This window comes from Xenopus tropicalis, chromosome 9 (genome assembly GCF_000004195.4).
Source record: "Xenopus tropicalis strain Nigerian chromosome 9, UCB_Xtro_10.0, whole genome shotgun sequence".
NCBI classification, from domain to species: Eukaryota; Metazoa; Chordata; class Amphibia; order Anura; family Pipidae; genus Xenopus; species Xenopus tropicalis.
Window position 1 is genome coordinate 11,964,243 of NC_030685.2, and position 21,650 is coordinate 11,985,892.

General features: G+C 40.6%; 3 protein-coding genes across 3 annotated transcripts; all 3 read left to right on the plus strand.

Moving 5' to 3' along the window:
- The first annotated feature begins 5,523 nt into the window (after window positions 1-5,523).
- On the plus strand, window positions 5,524-6,591 carry LOC100492238 (taste receptor type 2 member 4-like). Its single transcript, XM_031892881.1, has one exon. The coding sequence runs from the start codon at window positions 5,587-5,589 to the stop codon at window positions 6,589-6,591; it is 1,005 nt and encodes a 334-aa protein (XP_031748741.1). The 5' UTR covers window positions 5,524-5,586.
- Window positions 6,592-10,220: 3,629 nt separating this feature from the next.
- On the plus strand, window positions 10,221-11,219 carry t2r30 (bitter taste receptor 30). Its single transcript, NM_001172016.1, has one exon. It carries the CDS (start codon window positions 10,221-10,223, stop codon window positions 11,217-11,219), a length of 999 nt encoding a protein of 332 aa, NP_001165487.1.
- A 2,715-nt stretch (window positions 11,220-13,934) lies between these two features.
- t2r36 (bitter taste receptor 36) lies at window positions 13,935-14,879 on the plus strand. Its single transcript, NM_001172022.1, is given in 1 exon segment — window positions 13,935-14,879. A coding segment is annotated over 1 exon segment (945 nt).
- Window positions 14,880-21,650: the final 6,771 nt, after the last annotated feature.

Genomic DNA, 21,650 nt, shown 5'->3' on the forward strand with positions numbered 1-21,650 from the left:
TTTGCAACTTTTTCATATTTTTTGCGATTTTTTCGTCACCGTCGCGACTTTTTCGTAGCCATTACGACTTGCGCAAATTGTCGCAACTTTTTCATAGCCATTATGACTTTCGTGAATTGTCGCGACTTTTGCATAGCCATTATGACTTTCGTGAATTGTTGCGACTTTTGCATAGCCATTATGACTTTCGTGAATTGTCGCGACTTTTGCATAGCCATTATGACTTTCGTGAATTGTCGCGACTTTTGCATAGCCATTATGACTTTCGTGAATTGTCGCGACTTTTGCATAGCCATTATGACTTTCGTGAATTGTCGCGACTTTTGCATAGCCATTATGACTTTCGTGAACTGTTGTATTGAGCGCTCAAAAAATTTGCGACAATTCGCAAAAAAGTCGCGAAATACCGATCATTACGAGAAAAAAAAAGCATTCGAACACTTTTCGGACGTTCGTGGATTAGTAAATGTACCCCTATGTATTTGCAAAAATGATATTTTTGTGATTTTTTTATGTTTCAGTTTTCCAACTGGGAGGGGGGTTAGGGTACAGAAGGCAAAAAGTGGGTGGAAAGGAAGGGCATTGCAATTACCAATATTACATCAACATATGAAATCAATAACAAGCCCACAAATTGTTCCTGTTATGTATTTATCACTTATGGTACATATATTTATAAACCCACCTACTATTCATTACATCAATCAAATCTAGGAAGATCTTTCTGACGGAGGGTTGATTTCATAGAAGAAAGCCATTGTTCCCATATTTTCCAGTAAACATTACTTGTATTGAGTATAATATGAATAATCTCTTCTATTTTTCTTATTTCTTCTACTTGGCGTATCCGTTATATTTTTGTGATTTTATTGCATTTTTATCCAAGAATTATTGTTTGTAATTTGACTTTTACTATAGCTTTGCAGTTTGGAGTAGAAAACCATGTTTGTTCAACTTGGATTTGCCAGAATGTGTACTTTGTACAGCATACAGCTAGATGTATATATGCAAGGGGAAAATTCATATAACATAGGGGCACATTTACTAATCTACGAATCCGAATCCCAAATGGGAAAAATTCGGATCGGAAACGAACATTTTGAGACTTTTTCATATTTTTTGCGACTTTATCGTATTTTGCGCAACTATTTCGTCGCCGGCACGATTTTTCTCGTATTGAGCAATTGTAAATTGCGGAAAAACCAATCCATTTTTTTCGCGACGGCAACGAAAAAGTTGCGTAAAAGTCACAAAAAATTACGAAAAAGTTGCAAAAATACCGATCATTGCGAAAAAAACGCATTTCGATGCTTTCGGACGTTCATGGATTAGTAAATGTCCCCCATAGTCTCTCTAAAATATTAAAAAGTGCTCTCATCCTATCTCCTTGATTGGTCTAGTACCTCTATTGACTTTGTTATGTACAGCCCTTTAGTGTAGCCCTTGTAGAAAACTTTTTATAAAACGACTTCTTGCACGAGATCTTTTATAAAACATTTTCAAATTACTTAAATATTGGCGAATTCATGAATTTCAAAAATGGCAGAATTGTTTTTGTAGCAATATATTGGAATAATGGCATTTTCGAAGTTTGGGATGATTTATACTTTGTTCTTAATGTTTTGTATCAATTAGGGATGCACCAAATTCAGGATTTGGATTCGGGCAAATCCATGCGTCTGGCCGAACCGAATTCTTAAAATCGTGTGACTTTTTGTCACATAAACATGGAAGGTGAACATTTTTCACTTTTTTTCTCTTTAACACTTGCTTATCTTAATTTGCTTCGGTATTTGGACAAATCTTTCACGAAGGATTCGGGGCCGAATCCCTAAATAGTGGATTTGATGCATCCCTAGTATAAATAAAGTTTTTGTACTTTGTACTGTATAAGCTTCAAATGGGGGCACCAATATGGTGGATTGGGTGTGTTTGTTTTCAATGTTTTGTAAAGTTTTCTATGTTTTGAATTGGCTTCAATTATGAGAGCACCAAGATGGTGAACTGGGTGTATCATTATATGTATTTCAATTGAAGCCTTTTTATAATTGGCAAAACAATTAACTTGTATACTTTGATTGGTGGGACCATCCTTAAATACCTTGTGAGTGTTGTTACATCTTTGCCTATGTTTAGATGTCTACGTACACAAAACGCGTAAGGCGGTACTCCATTAAAATTGCTTTTTAACCAAGAATTCTACCTGAAGATGTGCTCAATGAATGTCTGCTCATAAAGGTCCTAGATTTCATTCCTATGTATCTCAAGCCTGATCACTCACATAATATAATGTTCCTTTGATTCTCAGCTTCCCTTCCTTTCTCATTGGCTACTATGTTATCTCTCAGCTTTATATGTGAAAAATTTGCGAAGCAGCGTTAATGTTGTGTGTCAAAAAAAATTGATGTGCGTAAAAAACAAAAAGTCATGCGTGTAATTTTTTTTGGCCGCCCATCAATTTTGTTATGTGAGCTACAATCGTTTTGGTGCAGGCGTCAATTTTTGATGCGTGGCAAATTTTTCCCACTACCAAATCCATGCCTGCCTATTATTTCGCCCATCATTAGTGAACATGTGACATTTCTTTTTGTCACATCTAAATGTCCCTCTCCCAAGGGTAATCGGACAATCATCTAATGGCTCTTTCCGCAAGCAATTCCCTTTTGCTAATTGACTTAATAGGAAGAGCTCTCCATATTAGATCTGGCATGGTTGGTTCAGGCAAGGATTCTGCAATTTAGCCATTTAGAAACTACTACTGTATCAGCCATAGTTCCAACAAATTCCATTCTATTTGACATTTATGCTAAGCTTTAAAGCAGACCTGTCACCTAAGAAATAATTAAAAATACTTTTCTATTCTGTTTGTCAAGTAAAATAAACTTTAGTGACACAGTATCATTTGTTTTTCCCCTTCGGTGTTGGAATTCCCATTCACAGCAAACACACAGCTGCCATTTTGTGAATACAAACGTTGTATCAACCCAAAATCTTGTTAATGTTCCAGAATGGGGGTGCCCATTCCCTTACATAAGAAACACAGTTATAGACCATACGGAGGGTGGGGGGAATGAGTCAAGTGCAGTGACATCTAGGAAATGCAAAATGGAAAGTGAAAGTGATTGCCTGCCCTGCCTCTGTCTAAGGCATAGAGGTGGGCAGGCATAATATGATTGACAGCAAGATTTTCTTTAATACCCTTATAGCAGGAATGGATTTTATCTTTATGAACATATTGTCAGCATAAACTCATAGTACATTATATCAAAACAAGTTGTCTAAAAGATGTTTAGGGTTGATTGACACTTGTTTGAAATTGTTCTTTGGTTTTGTTCTAAATAAAGCTTGTACGTTTACCATTTTTCACAAGTTGTGTGTCTACCTCAGGGGCGGGCCAAGCCGACCGGGCGCCCTAGGCAACCTGGTAAGCCAGCTCGCCCCCCCCCCCCGTACTTTCGCAATAGTTCATTGCCCCCACCACATGACAAGCGGCGGTGCAATGACTAAGAGAGCAGACTAGGGGTAGGCAGGAGGGGTTCCTACCTGGCGCCCCCCAATGGTTGCGCCCTAGGCAGCTGCCTCTTCTGCCTACCCCTAGTTCCGGCCCTGGTCTGCCTCCTAGTAATTTTTTCGCATCACAGCCTGCCACTTGAACTGCCATCCCCCCTAGTCCTGCCTATATTCTTTCCCCTATTATTTTATATCTATCAATATTTCCAAGCATTGGAGCTCCCTACTATTCATGTAAAGTCAGTCCTATCCTTCTAGTCCTATCTTTACCATATTTATCATACATCCCCCCCATCATTTTGCCTAGTTTACATTTCCCGCTAAATGCCACCTTTGTTACCGTTGAAGGTATGATTCAATCACAATAGTGCTGCCCAAGCTTTCACCCAAAAGCTGCTGAAGTTTTTCTTCATTACAACAGCCCATTTTGGCAAACATCCAGACTGATGAGCTTTTTTAGCATTTTTTTTAGCTATTTATAGACCCGAGCCCATTCTGCCCCGCTGATGATGTCAGAAAAGGGGCGGCGCACCCTGACGCCTATAAATCTGGAAGCCACATGCCGGCTGGCCAAGGTTTGACTGAATCTACCCGACCAATGGGTAGACCCACAGAACCCGTGGATATTGGTCCGACACGCACCACGTAATATTTTTTTTCTGCATAAAGCCTAACTTTCTCCTCCTAACCTCCTTATGTAAGGAATTGGACCCCTGTTTACTAGATATACCAAGAGTCTCAGAAGACACATGATAGGATCCAGTCACTCACACTAAGGGGCACATTTACTAATCCACAAATCCGAATCCCGAATGGGAAAAAAATCGTATTGGAAACGAAAATTGTGTGACTTTTTCGTCGGCGTCGCGTTTTTTTCGTATTTTGCACGATTTTTTCGCCGCCGTCACGACTTTATCGTATTTTGCATGACTTTTTCGTCGCCACCGCAATTTTTTGATATTGAGCAATTGTAAACGGCGGAAAAACCAATCCGATTTTTTTGCGACGATGCCGAAAAAGTCGTGATGGCGACGAAAACGTTGCAGCAAGTCACGAAAAAGTCGTGACGGCGATGAAAAAGTTGCGACATCTCGCAAAACAGTCGCCACGGCGACAGAAAAATCGCAAAAATACCAATGATTACGGAAAAAATGCATTCGGACGCTTTTCGGACGTTCGTGGATTAGTACATGTGCCCCTAAAGGTCCCCCATACATGGGCCAATTCTTGCTGCCGATATGGGTTCCTTAGGCCGATTCGGCAGCTAATCGGCCCTTGTATGGGCACTACCGACGGGCCTGCCCGACCGCTTTCTGGCCTGAAATCAGCCAGATCTCAGGTTAAAAAATCTAGTCGGATCGACGAGCCGATGCGGTCCCCAGACCGACCTTTCCTATACCCATCGTTATAATTCGATCGTTTGGCCACAGGGCCAAACGATCGAATTAGCCTGGATTCTCCCCATATTGCCCATCCGTAGGCGGGGATATCGGGAGAAGATCGCTACGCTTGGCGACATTGCCAAGCGAGCAGATCTGAAGGTGTATGGCCACCTTAATGCTATTGGAAAATTAACCCAACTGTATTTAAAATACTTAAACATATGAAATCTGAACCTCGTTTGAAGGAAAAGACAATGCTAATAAAGCTTGTGCCCAAAGATAATGGCTTTATTATCTCACAGTGTCCCCTTGGAGTGACAGTGTCCTCTTGGCTTCCTTCTATCTCATGGGAGCTGCTGAATAAACTGTTACATTTTGGTAAAATATTTACTTTCCAGTACTTCTGAGGATTTGATTAAGAGCGGATGGATATAAATAAGCCTTATTATTCTGCTCCCAATCTGTGAAGATGCCACAGGCAGTAGGAAAATATCTGTGATTTGCATCCCAGTTAACAAATTTCACCGGAACCCTGCCACTTGCATCACAACGTACATCGGGCAACAATCCAGTGGTCTTTAAATGAGCCATAATGATCATAAACTGACTTTATCTGCTGCAGGAAGCAGGGTGAACCGATCTGAACAGACCAGCGCAAGGCTGTTTTATACAAGTTGAGAAAGTACAGGCTACTATGGATGGAGTAACTAATCACAGCTGGAATAACTACTCAACTGACCGACCTGCGGACTCTGTGGTTGTGAAAGATACAACAATATCTCCAGTTCTACTCATAGTTATATCTGTTGCTGGAATGCTCACTAACGTGTTCATCTTGTCTGTTAATTTTCATTCCTGGATAAAAGGCCAAAGCTTGAACCCAAGTGACCTCTTACTTGTTACCCTGGCTTTCTCCAACTTGGTCCTTCCAGTCACAGCCGGTGTCTGCACCATATACTTTGGTTTCATCAGTTGTGGGGTCATTAATGATTATCAGTTCTTTGTGCAAACTTCTATCATGGTGTATGTGCTCTTGTCCAATTCCTGGCTCAGCGCCTGCCTGTGTTTCTTCTGCTTTGTGAAAGTCACTAACTTTAAGCCTGGTTACCTGGCACGGATCAAATCCAAGATAAACACCCTGGTGCCAAGGCTGATACTGGGGGCTCAAGCGTTCTCCATCTTGAACTCTATATTTTACATGGTGACATTTTTTACCGTCAACGGTGAAAATTCACCAATACCTTTTTTGACAAATGAGACTTCAAGTACTACTAAGGACAGTTTAGGCACTTTTTACAATGCATTTTTCTTGCTCAATTGTAATATTCCATTCTTCATTATAGCGGGGACCACCAGCCTTATCATTGCCTCGCTCTACAAGCACACTCGTCGTATGCAACGGAACATGGGAGAGTTTGGTGGCCCCGGGCTGAAAATTCATCGAAGAGCAGCACGTACAATGGCATCTTTTCTTATTATTTATCTTTGTTATCATGGTTTATCACAGGGGAGTATCATATTTCTAAGCAGGCAGTTGTTGTACTGGGTTAACTTTGCGTTGGGTTGTGCTTTCTCCCTGACTCAGTCCATCGTTCTAATCACGGGGAACTCCAGGCTCGGGCAGACCTGTAGGAACATACTTCACAGGTGTATGAAAATATTAAGCAGAGAGGAAAATATATCCACTGTGGGCACCTAAGCTATTTGACCCAATGCACTTAGATAAACAAAATATAAAAGAAAAAAAAATACTGTATATGAATGTAATTGGGATTAATCTTATGCCCTACTAAGGATTTTCCTTTGTTTAATAGCAATAGCTTGTGTGACTCCAGTTTATTATTTTTTTCTTATATAAAATAACAAAATATGAGGTCAGTTATTTCCTCTCTAGATCGGGCATGTAAGTGGGTGGGTCCTTGGCTTTAAGAACCTATGGCCAGCGTAAATACAAAGTACATTATAGCAAATCATTTTTTTTTATTCATATCTGCCTTTTTTTGCGGATGCAAAATCTCCCTCCCATAGGGGGATCTGAGTTTTAATCCTAGCTTAACTTGAAAGATATTTAGATATGAAAGATATTTAGAGTTGATTCTTTTTTTTCTTTGAATAAAGCTTATAATTTTACCATTTTTTTGTGTCCCTGGTTGTAATGATCACAGGCTGGCACTTGTATTGCCATCCGCCTAGTCCTACCTATATTCTCTTCCCTACTATTTTATATCTCTATATCAATATCTCCAAGCATTTGAGATCCCTACTATTCATGTAAAGTCAGTCTAATCCTTCATATACCGGAAAAACTGCTTTGTTTACCATATTTCTAATACATTTCCCTGCTTTGGGTGGCCCTGGGAGTGTGGAAAAAAATAGCAGTATGGAGAGTTTGGGTGAAAAGTACCCTAGGAGGTTATGTTGTCTAAACCTATTAAGAATATACTTTCTAGCTTAGGCAAACGGGCTTTCTTACATTTGTTTGTTATTTCATTGATTTGCAATTTTTTGCATTTTGGTTATTTATCTTATACCTTTACAGTTTGGAGTAGAAAGACATGTTTCTCAAGTTTGGATTTGCCAAAATGTGTACTCTATACAGCATACTGTTTCTCCCCTATACGCATACAACTAATAAAATGTATTTGTAAAAGGGACAAATTCATATAACAAAGAGTTTCTATTTTCTCATTCAAAAATGTTGGTATTAATTGGTCCAGAAAAAAAATACAGTCTTCTCATCGTATCTCCTTTGTTCATAGCGTTTGGCATTTGTTCCTGTGCCTCTACTTTCCACTGACTGGGATCTTTAATATGTACAGCCTTATAGTGTGTAGGGAAATATATCCTTTCTGATTCCACAAATATGTTCCAAAACCTGCACATTTTAGATCTTAGATCTCCATCCTATGTATTTCAACCCTCAACACTCACATTCTAACATGTCAGTAACAAGTGTAGATATTGGTGTTTTAGGTTTATGCTATAAACACGTTTATTTTAGTTATTATCAAAGAACAAAGATTTAGAACAGGACACAGGCACAGAGCAACTGCACTTGTAGGTTGATTTTAGACATCAAGACCAGAGGTCATTCTATTTACTGTTCTTGGGCCTTAGAATGTTTACAGAACAAGGAATCCATCTGTTGTCTCTAGTGATGAGCGAATCTGTTCCGGTTCGCTTCGCCGAAAAATTCGCGAATCTTTAAAAAGATCCGCGAAACGGCGAAAAATTCGCGAAACGGCGAAAATGTCGTGCGACAAAAAAAATTTGTCGCCCGCGGCTATTATTTTGTCGCACGGCTATTGTTTCTTCGCTCGCAGCTATTATTTTGTCGCGCGGCTATTGTTTCGTCGCCCGCGGCTATTATTTTGTCGCACGGCTATTGTTTCGTCGCACGCGGCTATTGTTTCGTCGCACGGCTATTGTTTCGTCGCCCGCGGCTATTGTTTCGTCGCACGGCTATTGTTTCGTCGCACGCGGCTATTATTTTGTCGCGCGGCTATTGTTTCGTCGCACGCGGCTATTGTTTCGTCGCACGCGGCTATTGTTTCGTCGCACGCGGCTATTATTTCGTCGCGCGGCTATTCTTTTGACGTCCGCGACAATTCTTTTTTGACGCCGGCGACAATTTTTGGACGCGCCGCGAATCCATGCCTGGCGAAACATTTCGCCCATCACTAGTTGTCTCCTGTCACAAGTATCCCTAATGCAAGGTTAAGAATGTCACAAATAGTCTCAGAAACACCAACTGCACAAACACCATTTGGGACACTGCGCTGATGTAGATTTCTTACCAGAGAGATACCTTTTTGGGCTATTGTGCTGGGACAGTGAGACACTTAATCCTTTCCTAAAGATGGACAGAGAGACACAGATATGCTAAAACAAGGCTAATGATTGGCTGCCATGGGATCAGCCCCAAGTAGGATGAAATGGTTAAATGGCAACATTTTTGTACTCACGTCCTCACAAGCTTTCAGGACGTATGACCTATTATTTAATACTCTGTATTGTAATACTCTGTATTAATGTATACCTCTAATAAAGCTGTCTGGTTAATATCCTTTGTGAATCTGAATGGTTCAGGTCAGGCCCAGGGGGAACTTCGGGGCCAGGCTCGATTTGAGTAAGTATTTATTTAAATCCAAGAGTGACTTACTCACTGTGGGTGAGAATCATATATCCCTAGTGGAGGATCATTGGAGTATATAGATACGAGCAAATTATAGAATTACAAGCATTTTATATATACTGTATATAACTCCGACAACAAGTTCAGATCGATATGTATATTTTCATTTATTCTAAGCTTTCTTCCTTTCTTGTTGGCTACTATGTTACTATATTTCATCTTTATATGGGAACACATTTCTTTTGGTTACATCTAAATGTCCCTCTCCCGAGGGTATGTGCTTAAGTATCTAAAGGTTCTTCATGAAAGCCATTCCCATTTGCTAACTGATGAGCATTCCATATTAGATACAGAGTGCTGTTGATTAAGGCAAGGATTCAGATTGTGAGGTGGGAAAAGAGGAGAAGCCCTGTTATTGGGCCCATAGAAACAAGGAAATATTTTGGGGTTTGTGTGAGAAAAGAGGACAATGAGTTGACGTGGAAGACAGTAGACAGAACTACCATTTGTGCCATTTGTTTTACTATTATTTACGACTATATGTGAATATATTGTATGGAATTACGTTCTATCCTGAACTGCCTGATGTATTTATCCATATTTATACATACACACCTAAAAATCAGAGCTGGAGAACTATACATGATAAAAGTCCATGGGTGAAAAGGGTAATAAATATTCTGTGAAAGTTTTCAAACCCAACACAGCACAAACTTAACCCAATGGTATATAAAATACACACTATTAAAGCGTGTGTAAAAAGATAATTGGATTGTAACATTGGCCTTGTAATCTTGTGACAGTGTCCTCTTGGCTTCATTCTATCTCATGGGAACTGGTGAATATCGGACATTTTGGTCAAATATTTACTTTTCAATAATGTACATGGATCATCAATTAACACAGCAAATAGAAAATGGGTTTGAATGAGTGGATGGATATAAATAAGCCTTGTTCTTCTGCTCTACATCAGTGAAGATGCCACCGTCAGTAGGAAAATATCTGTGATTTGCATCCCAAATTTCACCGGAACCCTGCCCTGAACACAATGCACATCGGAGAACAATCAAATGTTCTTAAAATAAGCCATAATGATCATAAACTGACTTTATCAGCTGCAGGAAGCAGGGTGAACCGTTCTCAACAGACCAGCGCAAGGCTGTTTTATAAGAGTTGAGAAAGTACAGGCTACTATGGATGGAGTAACTAATCACAGCTGGAATAACTACTCAACTGACCGACTTGCGGACTCTGTGGTTGGGAATGATACAACAATATCTCCAGTTCTACTCATAGTTATATCTGTTGTTGGAATAGTCATTAACATGTTCATCTTGTCTGTTAATTTTCATTCCTGGATAAAAGGGCAAAGCTTGAACCCCAGTGACCTCTTAATTGTTACCCTGGCTTTCTCCAACTTGGTCTTTTCTGTCACAGCCGGTGTCTGGATCATATACTTTGGTTTCATCACTTATGGGGACTTCAAAGAATATCTATCATATTCTATCATGGTGTATGTGCTCTTCTGCAATTCCTGGCTCAGCACCTGCCTGTGTTTCTACTACTTTGTGAAAGTCAGTAACTTTAAACCTGGTTACCTGGCACGGCTCAAGTCCAAGATAAACACCCTGGTGCCAAGGCTAATATTGGGCGCTCAAGTGTTCTCCATCTTGAACTCACTATTTTACATGTTGACATTTTTTAAAGTCAACAATGACAACTCAACGCTTCTTTTTTTGACAAACAAGGCTTCAAGTACTACTAATAACAGGATAGACGTTTTTTACAATGCATTCTTCTTGTTGGTCAATTGTTTGATTCCTTTCTTCATTATAGTGGTCACCACCAGCCTTATCATTGCCTCGCTCTACAAGCACACTCGTCGTATGCAACGGAACGTAGGAGAGTTTGGTGGCCCCAGTCTGCATATTCATCACAGAGCAGCACGTACAATGATATCTTTTCTTATTATTTATCTTTCCTTTTACGTTTTATCACTGGGGAATAGCATTTTTCTAAATAAGCACTTGTTAAACTGGGTTAACTACATGTTGGGTTGTGCTTTCTCCCCGACTCAGTCCATCGTTCTAATCATGGGGAACTCCAGGCTCAGGCAGACCTGTAGGAACATACTTAAGAGTTGTATGAAAATATTAAGCAGAGAGACAACTATATCCACTGTGGGCACCTAACCTTATTTATCTAAAGAAACATCAAAAAAGTAAAAAACAAATGTATAACAATGAATAAATCTAATGCCCTACTAAAGATTTTCCTTTGTTTAGTAGCAGTCGCCTTGTATTGTTCTTTGTGTGACTCCAGTTTATTATATTTTTCTTATACAAAGCAACAAAATATGAGGTCAGTTATTTCTTCTTGAAATTGGACATGTAAGTGGGTGGTCCTTGTCTTTATCAGCCTTTGAGATTCAACAACGTATTAATACAACGGGTATTGTACTTCTCTGCCATGATAAGGTCACAGGAGACAACAAGTAGCAGCTACTAATCTCCGTTCCATAGGGTGATCTGAGTCTTTAGCCTAGCTTAGCTTGTTTGAAAGATGTTCGATTGTTCTTTGGTTTTGTTCTGAATAAAGCTTATAAATTTACCAATATTTACAAGTTGTGTGCGTGGCTCCTGATTTTTTTTTTCCTGCCACTTGAGTTGCCATCCCTGTAGTCCTACCTGTAGCTTCTTCCCTACTATTTTATATCCATTAATATTTCCAAGCATTGGCGCTCCCGGCTATTCATGTATATCCAGTCCAGTCCTTCATATACCTGAACATCTACTTTATGTACCATATTTATAATACTTTTCCCCCCATCCATGTGCCTAGTATACATTTCTCACTAAATGCCACCTATGTGAAGGTATGATTCCATCACAACAGTGCCATAAAACTCACCGAGGTCTGAAGGAACTTCTGTATTGCACCAAAGTGGCCCTGGGAGCAGTGATAAATATATCAGTATGAAGAGCTCTGGAGAAAAAGGGCATATTTTCTAAACCTATTAAGAAATAGTATAATATGCTCTTTTCTTCAAAGGACCAGTAACAAACTTGGACTCTAGCTTGGACAAACAAGCCTTCTTACCTATCAAGATAATCCCACTCTATTAAAAGACTTTTTAGGATTGGGGAGAATGATTCCTCCTCCCCCAGAGCTCAGTCTTGCAGCAATCAACAACATGACTTCATAAATGGTCTACAATTGATCTAAAGAAAGATCAAAACATCCAACATGGTGGAAAAAAACAGGTATCTGCACCCTTCAACCGCCAGCCATTTTCTGTTTTATACAAGCAACTGCTAATTAACAAAATCATTAAGAGCCCAGTCTATCAAAATAGTAAATGGTAAGTGGGAGGAAGACACTACTATGGCAACTGTGGATAATTAGTGAACTATATATTAATATTGTTGAACACAGTTATACAAGGTAATACAAAGGTGCCCAGCATTGATGTCTTTGAGTGGCCAGAGATCACTTATTTGGAGGGTGGGATTTACTCTTTTTTATAAACACTGGACAAATTTGCATGGGCAGTAACCCATAGAGGGGCAAAGCTGGAAAGTAATTGTGACCTCTTAACTTTTAGTATGTTGTAGAGAGTAACATTGTAAAACAAAGTGCAATTGGTCTTGCGATTTTTTTTTTTTTTTTTCATTTGGTTGCTAGGGTTCAAATTACCTTAGCAACCAGTCAGCGGTTTGAATGAGAGACATGAGCAGAGAGCAGACTGGTGAGAGTTTTAGCATCGCTGATCCAAAAAACAAAACATTTTAAATAATAAAGATGATTTACAAAAATGCTTTGCGACAGGGGCTGAAGATGAGCATCCCCTTTAGGTCCTTTACACCCACTTTATATGACTTTAAACATGGCAGAGCACTCATAAGTGTCTATAGATATTGAATTAGACTGATTTTTTGTGTTTCAAGGTGAAGTATGCCTCCAAACTACATCAGTGTGGGTATAACTTTGTGAGACACAGTGATCATGATATGCATTATGGAGAGTGCCTTCAAGTGTGAACTCTGCTGGACTAAGGAACATAGTCCAGCAAAATAGGTGAGAGGCAACTGTATAAAGGGGAGACAGCTGTGCCCACCATAGGTGTATAGTGTGGTATAGGGTTATGCCCTAGTTTTCCAACAACATTAGATGTAAAAAATTGCCCGACAAATGCGTTTCGCAAATTTTTCGTCGTTTCTTAACAGATTCGCTCATCACTAGTGGCAAGTTTTGGTGGCATAAAAACCTGGTATACTGCCAAACAGAACCTCCTATAGGCTGTCAGTCCACATAGGGGCTACCAAATAACCAATACCGCCACTTATTTGGCACCCCCAGGAACTTTTTTATGTTTGTGTTGCTCCCAAACTCTTTTTACATGTAAGTGTAGCTCACAGGTAAAAAAAATTGGGGGTTCCTTAGGTCAAGTATCTAAGATTATGTCATAGAGCCTTGTCCACCTAGCCTTGCCTTCCACCATGGACTTTTTAATCATCTGTTCACTTATCACTGGTAGTGTAGCCAAATTATAATGAATTAGGGATGAATGAAAGTGTATGGGTATAAAGAGTTACCAGAAGAGCCCTGGGTTGTTTACTTTTGCCTCAGTCTTCTCTTCCCTATCAGTAAAGACGTCACAGGGAATATGAAAATATCTTTGGGATTTGCATCCCTGTTAACACATGACACAGGAGCCTTCACCATGTTTATTCGGCGACAGTCCGGCTGTTTTTTTGAACTTCTTTTTTAAACTGACTTCATCCTGCAGGAAGGAGCGTAGAGAGACCTGAACGGGCTGCCACCAAGCTGTTCTGAGACAAAAAAAATAAGCTACAAGGGATCTGATAATCTGTCACGGCTGGAATATCTGCTCAGCCGAGGCAGCCATGGTTGTGGACGTTACTACCATTTTGCCAGCCCTATTTATAGCTGCATCCATTGTGGGAATGCTCACCAGCATCTTCATCCTGTCTGTAAACGTCCATTCTCTGATAAAAGGCCAACACTTGAACCCAAGTGACCTCTTGATTATTTCTCTGGCCTTTTCCAACATGGTCTTTGTTGTTTCAAATTTTGCCTTTTCCCTATGTTTATTTTTCACAACTTGTTTGGTCTTCGAAGATCAGTTCTACGCGGAAGGTTATCCTGTGGCGTATGTGCTCTTCTCCAATGCCTGGCTCAGCGCCTGCCTATGTTTCTTCTACTTTGTGAAAGTCAGTAACTTTAAACCCAATTACCTGGCACGGCTCAAGTCCAAGATAAACACCCTGGTGCCAAGGCTAATACTGGGCGCTCAAGCGTTCTCCATCTTGAACTCACTATTTTACATGTTGGGGTTTTCAGAAGTGAAGACTGGAAATTCAACACTTTCTCTTGTGACCAACCAGACTTCAGATATTACTGGTTACAGTATAAACATTTATTTCAGTTTATTTTTCTTGCTAATGAATTGCTATATTCCATTCCTCATTATAGTGGTCACCACCAGCTTTATCATTGCCTCGCTCTACAAGCACATTTGTCATATGCAAAAAAACAGGGGGGAGTTTGGTGGCCCCAACCTTAAAACCTATCACAGAACAGCACTTACAATGACCTTGCTCCTTATTTTTTATTTATTCTTTTATTCTATAATACTGGGAACCAACTTCTTTCTAACTACGGAGTTGATGATCTGGGTTTACGTCACGGCGCGGTGTCTTTTTTCCCCTATTCAGTCCCTCATTCTAATCATGGGCAACTCTAGACTGAAGAAGACCTGTGTGAACGTTTTTAGTAGCTGTAGGAAAATGACCAGTGACGGGGAAATGACGCCTACTATATGCACCTAAACTAAATGGTCTAATCCAGTTACAAAACATTTAATAATTGAAGCATGGAAATCAGGAAAAGAATGTAGTTAAGCAGTTAAAGTAGGGGTGGCCAAAACATTGATCGCGATCCACCAGTCACTCACCCGTGGATTTCTGGTGGACCGCGTTAAAGCCGGGAAATGCGGCGGTGCCTTACTTTTATTGGGTATGCATACGTACGCGGGTTTTTATTTTAAAATTCATTGGGGGAATAGGGTGTATTTAACAGGATACAGTCATGATTTTTATGGGGTACTTTTAATTTCTAAATTACACTGTTATACTGGTGTGTAGGCGCCATCTCAGTGCATTGTGCCTGAGTCTGAGCTTTCAGCCAGCGCTACACATTAGAACTGCTTTCAGCTAACCTATTGTTTCTCCTACTCCCATGTAACTGGAGGAGTCCCAAGCCGGACTTGGATTTCTTACTATTGAGTGCTATTCTGATACCTACTGGGAGCTGCTATCTTGCTCCCTTCCCATTGTTCTACTGATCGGCTGCTGGGGGTGAGGGGGCATATCACTCCAACTTGCAGCGCAGCAGTAAAGTGTGCCTGAGTCTGAGCTTTCAGAAGGAGCCGGTAGAACTGCTTTCAGCTAATCTATTGTTTCTCCTACTGCCATGTAACTGGAGGAGTCCCAAGCCAGACTTGGATTTCTTACTATTGAGTAATTCTGATACCTACTGGGAGCTGCTATCTTGCTCCCTTCCCATTGTTCTGCTGATTGGCCTCTTTATAGGCCCCTGGTAAGGCCTCACCTTGAGTATGGGGGGCAGTTTTGGGCTCCAGTCCTTAAGAAGGATATTAATGAGCTGGAGAGAGTGCAGAGACTGCAACTAAACTGGTAAAGGGGATGGAAGGGTTAAACTATGAGGTTAGACTGTCGAGGTTGGGGTTGTTTTCTCTGGAAAAGAGGCGCTTGCGAGGGGACATGATTACTCTGTACAAGTACATTAGAGGGGATTATAGGCAGTTGGGGGATGTTCTTTTTTCCCATAAAAACAATCAACGCACCAGAGGTCACCCCTTTAGATTAGAGGAACGGAGCTTCCATTTGAAGCAGCGTAGGGGGTTTTTCACGGTGAGGGCAGTGAGGGGGTTGGGGAATGCCCTGCCGGGGGATGTTGGGTAGGGGGTTCCTCACGGTGAGGGCAGTGAGGGGGTTGGGGAATGCCCTGCCGGGGGATGTTGGGTAGGGGGTTCCTCACGGTGAGGGCAGTGAGGGGGTTTTGGAATGCCCTGCCGGGGGATGTTGGGTAGGGGGTTCCTCACGGTGAGGGCAGTGAGGTTGGGGAATGCCCTGCCGGGGGATGTTGGGTAGGGGGTTCCTCACGGTGAGGGCAGTGAGGGGGTTGGGGAATGCCCTGCCGGGGGATGTTGGGTAGGGGGTTTTTCACGGTGAGGGCAGTGAGGTTGGGGAATGCCCTGCCGGGGGGTGTTGGGTAGGGGGTTCCTCACGGTGAGGGCAGTGAGGGGGTTGGGGAATGCCCTGCCGGGGGATGTTGGGTAGGGGGTTTTTCACGGTGAGGGCAGTGAGGTTGGGGAATGCCCTGCCGGGGGATGTTGGGTAGGGGGTTCCTCACGGTGAGGGCAGTGAGGTTGGGGAATGCCCTGCCGGGGGATGTTGGGTAGGGGGTTCCTCACGGTGAGGGCAGTGAGGGGGTTGGGGAATGCCCTGCCGGGGGATGTTGGGTAGGGGGTTCCTCACGGTGAGGGCAGTGAGGTTGGGGAATGCCCTTCCTAGAGATGTGGTAATGGCAGATTCTGTTAATGCCTATAAGAGGGGCCTGGATGAGTTCTTGAACAATCAGAATATCCAAGGCTATTGTGATACTAATATCTACAGTTAGTATTAGTGGTTGTATATATAGTTTATGTATGTGAGTGTATAGATTGGTAGGTGTGGGTTGTGTGTGCTGGGTTTACTTGGAAGGGTTGAACTTGATGGACTCTGGTCTTTTTTCAACCCTATGTAACTATGAACTGATGAACTGGGTTTACTATAATGTACGTGTTTTTCCCATATTCAGTCCATCATTCTAATCATGGGCAATGCCAGACTAAGGCAGACCTGTGTGGACATAATAATAATAAAGGGAAGGGAAGATACCTACCTAGGCCTAGGCACCTTGGTTTTAAATGGAAAAATAAAGACTGTCTTTTAGCAGACTCCAGTGTCCGGTGTGCTTGAAGTTCCTTCAACAGTGTGTGTATCAAACACGCCAAGTAAAAAAACCCAGAAATATGAAATCAATAGCAAGCTCACCAGGTACACTTTTGATTTTGCTGCCCTTCCTTCAGCTAAGGGATTAGAATACTGTAGTAGACAAAAGATGAGTACATACAGGCTACCTCTTATCTTTGTAGCCCCACTGAATTCCCAAACATACAGTAAAGACTTGTCCCCCTGTACCTGTGCCCGTTCATCTTCTCTCCAATATGGTTACTTACACACTCCCACATTTGCACACATATATATCAAAACCCATGCACACACATGGGAATCAAAAATGAGCTGGCACGGACACATACTATAACGTACAGGCCGAGTATACAAAGACCTACAGAGAATTATGGACAATTCAGAAAAGTGGCAGGGCACCGGTGTATAAAAACTTGGTGCTTTGTGTCCTTTTTTTGCACTAGAACCCAGCAAGAGTCTAGAATCAAGACAGGTTCTTAGGCTTTTTTCATGTTCTAGTTCTCCTTAGAGGTTAGACCTTTGGTCCTTCACTCATAAGGTTGCAGATCTATGAAAAAAATGGCATAGCAGCCATTAAACCGTAACTTCAATATATAACTCAAAATCCATCTTGGGTATAAGTGGTGTAGAGCTTAAGATCTTCATATATGATCTTGTTAAGTGTAATACATTCCAAATCTCCGTGAATGATGGGATTATGATCTGCGCCTTTCTATACTGTGGGCCTGATTCACTAAAGTGCGATAAAACGCGCGCTATTTATAGCGTGCATTAAAAATTTTATCGCTTCTTAATTTTCGCGACTTTTGGCACGATTCACTATAAGCATACTTGCGCTATATTACGCGCGATATTGCATGCGTTGTTTAACTCACGAAGACTATTTTCAACTGGTATTTGCCAGTATATGTGCTAAATAATGCCCGCGTTTAGTCGCCGGATATAAATAGTAGCTTTAAATAGTGCATATAAATTGTCACCGCATATAAATAGTAGCATATAAATGGTAGTATATAAATAGTAGCATATAAATAGTAGCATATAAATAGTAGCATATAAATGGTAGTATATAAATAGTAGCATATAAATAGTAGCATATAAATAGCAGCATATAAATAGCATATAAATGGTAGTATATAAATAGTAGCATATAAATAGTAGCATATAAATGGTAGCATATAAATGGTAGCATATAAATAGTAGCATATAAATAGTGCATATAAATGGTAGCATATAAATAGTAGCATATAAATAGTGCATATAAATGGTAGCATATAAATAGTAGCATATAAATGGTAGCATATAAATAGTAGCATATAAATGGTGTATATAAATAGTAGATGCTTATAAATAGTAGCCACTAGTGATGAGCAAATGTGTTCTGGTTATCTTTAGTGAAAAATTAGCAAATCTTTTGAAAGATCCACGAAACGGCAAAAATGTTGTGTGGGCAAAAAAAATTGTTGCCCGCGACTATTATTTTTTGACGCCTGTGTCAATTTTTGGATGTGCGGTGAATTTTTGCGTGGCAAATTTTTTTATGCGTTTTGCCATTGGCAGATTATTTTGCGAAACGCATGAAAAAATTTGCCGCGGAAAAATTCGGCGCACGTCCAAAAATTTGCTGCGAATCCATGCCTGGCGAAACATTTCATCACTTGTAGCCGCATATAAATAGTCGTACAAATAAACGCACGCCATGTTAGCCATACATGCCAATACTTGCGGAAAATTACTGTATTAAAAATGACCATTTCGCTGCAAACTGGCAGCTGCGTCACTCTAGGGGAAACACAGACTTGAATAAATAACACTGCCAAAAACTCATTTACTGTACTTTTCTATAATTTTCGCCTGCCTGTAGTAGGTGTTAATTTTCGCATAGCCGAATGTGATATTTAGCGCGTCTAAGTGATTGTGAATCATGCGTTAGTATTCTTTTCAGCGCGGAAATTAACGCATGCGTTAAAACTAGCGCATTCGGTCGTGTGAAAAATAACGCACGCGATATGGCGACTTAACGCACACGATAATACTATGGTGAATCGCGCACTAATTATCACGTCTAATTTAACGCAAAAAAGCATGCAATAAATTTTATCACACTTTAGTGAATCAGGCCCTATATGTTTTCCTGTTTCTGCCATATCTACCATGCCGATTCAACTAAAGCCTACTGAGTTCTATGAGAGGTCATGGTAGACATATCCTTTGCTTTGTTTGTTTTGGAATGCAGCAGAACATTTGTATTTGTATAAATTCAGAGAAAATTTCCATTCTGAATATTATTTGTGTAAAGCAGAGAAAATAACACAACGATAGACACCAAGATAAATGGGCAGTTCCACTATTCCCTCTCCTCAAGTCAAAATCTCAGAACAAGATGGATCAGGTTGTTCCTTGTTATTTCATTCATATTGATCATTCCATGTTTCATCTTCAACCATAATTTACCCCACGAGGCTCTAAACATAGTAAGACTCATTTGCTAATACGACTTGAGCCAGTTTGAGCCATAGCAACAATTATAGCGTGCGTTAAAATTTTTATCGCGTCTTAATTTTCGCGACTTTTCGCACGATTCACTATAAGCATACTTGCGCTATTTTACGCGCGATATTGCATGCGTTGTTTAACTAACGAAGACTATTTTCAAGCGGTATTTGCCGGTACATGTGCTAAATAACGCTCGCGTTTAGTCGCCGGATATAAATAGTAGCTTTAAATAGTGTATATAAATTGTCACCGCATATAAATAGTAGCATATAAATGGTAGCATATAAATGGTAGCATATAAATAGTAGCATATAAATGGTAGCATATAAATGGTAGCATGTAAATAGTAGCATATAAATAGTAGCATATAAATGGTAGCATATACATAGTAGCATATAAATGGTAGCATGTAAATAGTAGCATATAAATAGTAGCATATAAATGGTAGCATATAAGTAGTAGCATATAAATGGTAGCATATAAATAGTAGCATATAAATAGTAGCATATAAATGGTAGCATATAAATAGTAGCATATAAATGGTAGCATATTAATAGTAGCATATAAATGGTAGCATATAAATGGTAGCATATAAATAGTAGCATATAAATGGTAGCATAAATAGTAGCATATAAATAGTAGCATATAAATGGTAGCATATAAATGGTAGCATATAAATAGTAGCATATAAATAGTAGCATATAAATAGTAGCATATAAATGGTAGCATATTAATAGTAGCATATAAATGGTAGCATATAAATGGTAGCATATAAATAGTAGCATATAAATGGTAGCATAAATAGTAGCATATAAATAGTAGCATATAAATGGTAGCATATAAATAGTAGCATATAAATAGTAGCATATAAATGCCGCGGAAGAATTCGCCGCACGTCCAAAAATTCGCTGCGAATCCATGCCTGGCGAAACATTTCATCTATAATTATCGCCTGCCTGTAGTAGGTGTTAATTTTCGCATAGCCGAATGTGATATTTAGCGCGCCTAAGTGATTGTGAATCATGCGTTAGTATTCTTTTCAGCGCGGAAAAAGATCATTCATATTAATCATTTCATGTTTCATCTTCAACCATAATTTACCCCACGAGGCTCTAAACATAGTAAGACTCATTTGCTAATACGACTTGAGCCAGTTTGAGCCATAGCAACAATCCAAGAGTCACTTTCATTGGCTAATGGGCAGTGGACTGATCACAATTAATTGTTTCTGATGGGTTGCTATTAGTAATTGCACCGATATTGCTTATCACCTATGATATTATATGATCTTTAGTGGGTATGATATGTTTATATATGTATTTGCCACGGTGCCCCTATGCCAAGGGCTTTTGTCATACCTGATAAAGAAGTTCTGTACCTCTGTTCTCTACTCAATTTAACACACTCTCAAATGTATTCTTTGTATGTCTTAAGTGACAGTTTAATTAAGAAAAACTGGAATTTTGGGAGTGCAACTATGGCTAATATATACCGTATTTTTCGCCGTATAAGACGCACTTTTTCTTCCCCAAAACCTGGGGGGAAAAGTTTGTGCGTCTTATACGGCGAATGCTCCTTCCTCTCTGTGCCGCGGCTCTCTGCCGCATACTCGCTTTTATAAGGTTGCGCAACCTTATAAAAGCACAGAAGCCGCTGGGAGCCGCGGCACAGAGAGGAAGACATCACGGGAGCCGGAGGCCGCTGGGGGGAAATGGAAGGTGCTTGGGGGCCCGGGGGGGAAGCAGAAGTATGTTGTGGGTGCCGTGGGGGAGCTGGAGGATGCTTGGAGGCCCTGGAGGACGCTGAAGGATACTTAGGGGGGGGCCCAGGGGGAAGCTGAAGGATACTTGGGGGGGCCCTGGGGGAAGCTGAAGGATACTTGGGGGGGGCCTGGGGGAAGCTGAAGGATACTTGGGGGGGCCCTGGGGGAAGCTGAAGGATACTTCGGGGGGGGCCCTGGGGGAAGCTGAAGGATACTTGGGGGGGCCCTGGGGGAAGCTGAAGGATACTTGGGGGGGGCCTGGAGGAAGCTGAAGGATACTTGGGGGG

Bases quoted from the DNA above. Each gene is read 5' to 3' on its own strand.
- LOC100492238 (XM_031892881.1), top strand. From the start codon at position 5,587: ATGGATGGAGTAACTAATCACAGCTGGAATAACTACTCAACTGACCGA.
- t2r30 (NM_001172016.1), top strand. From the start codon at position 10,221: ATGGATGGAGTAACTAATCACAGCTGGAATAACTACTCAACTGACCGA.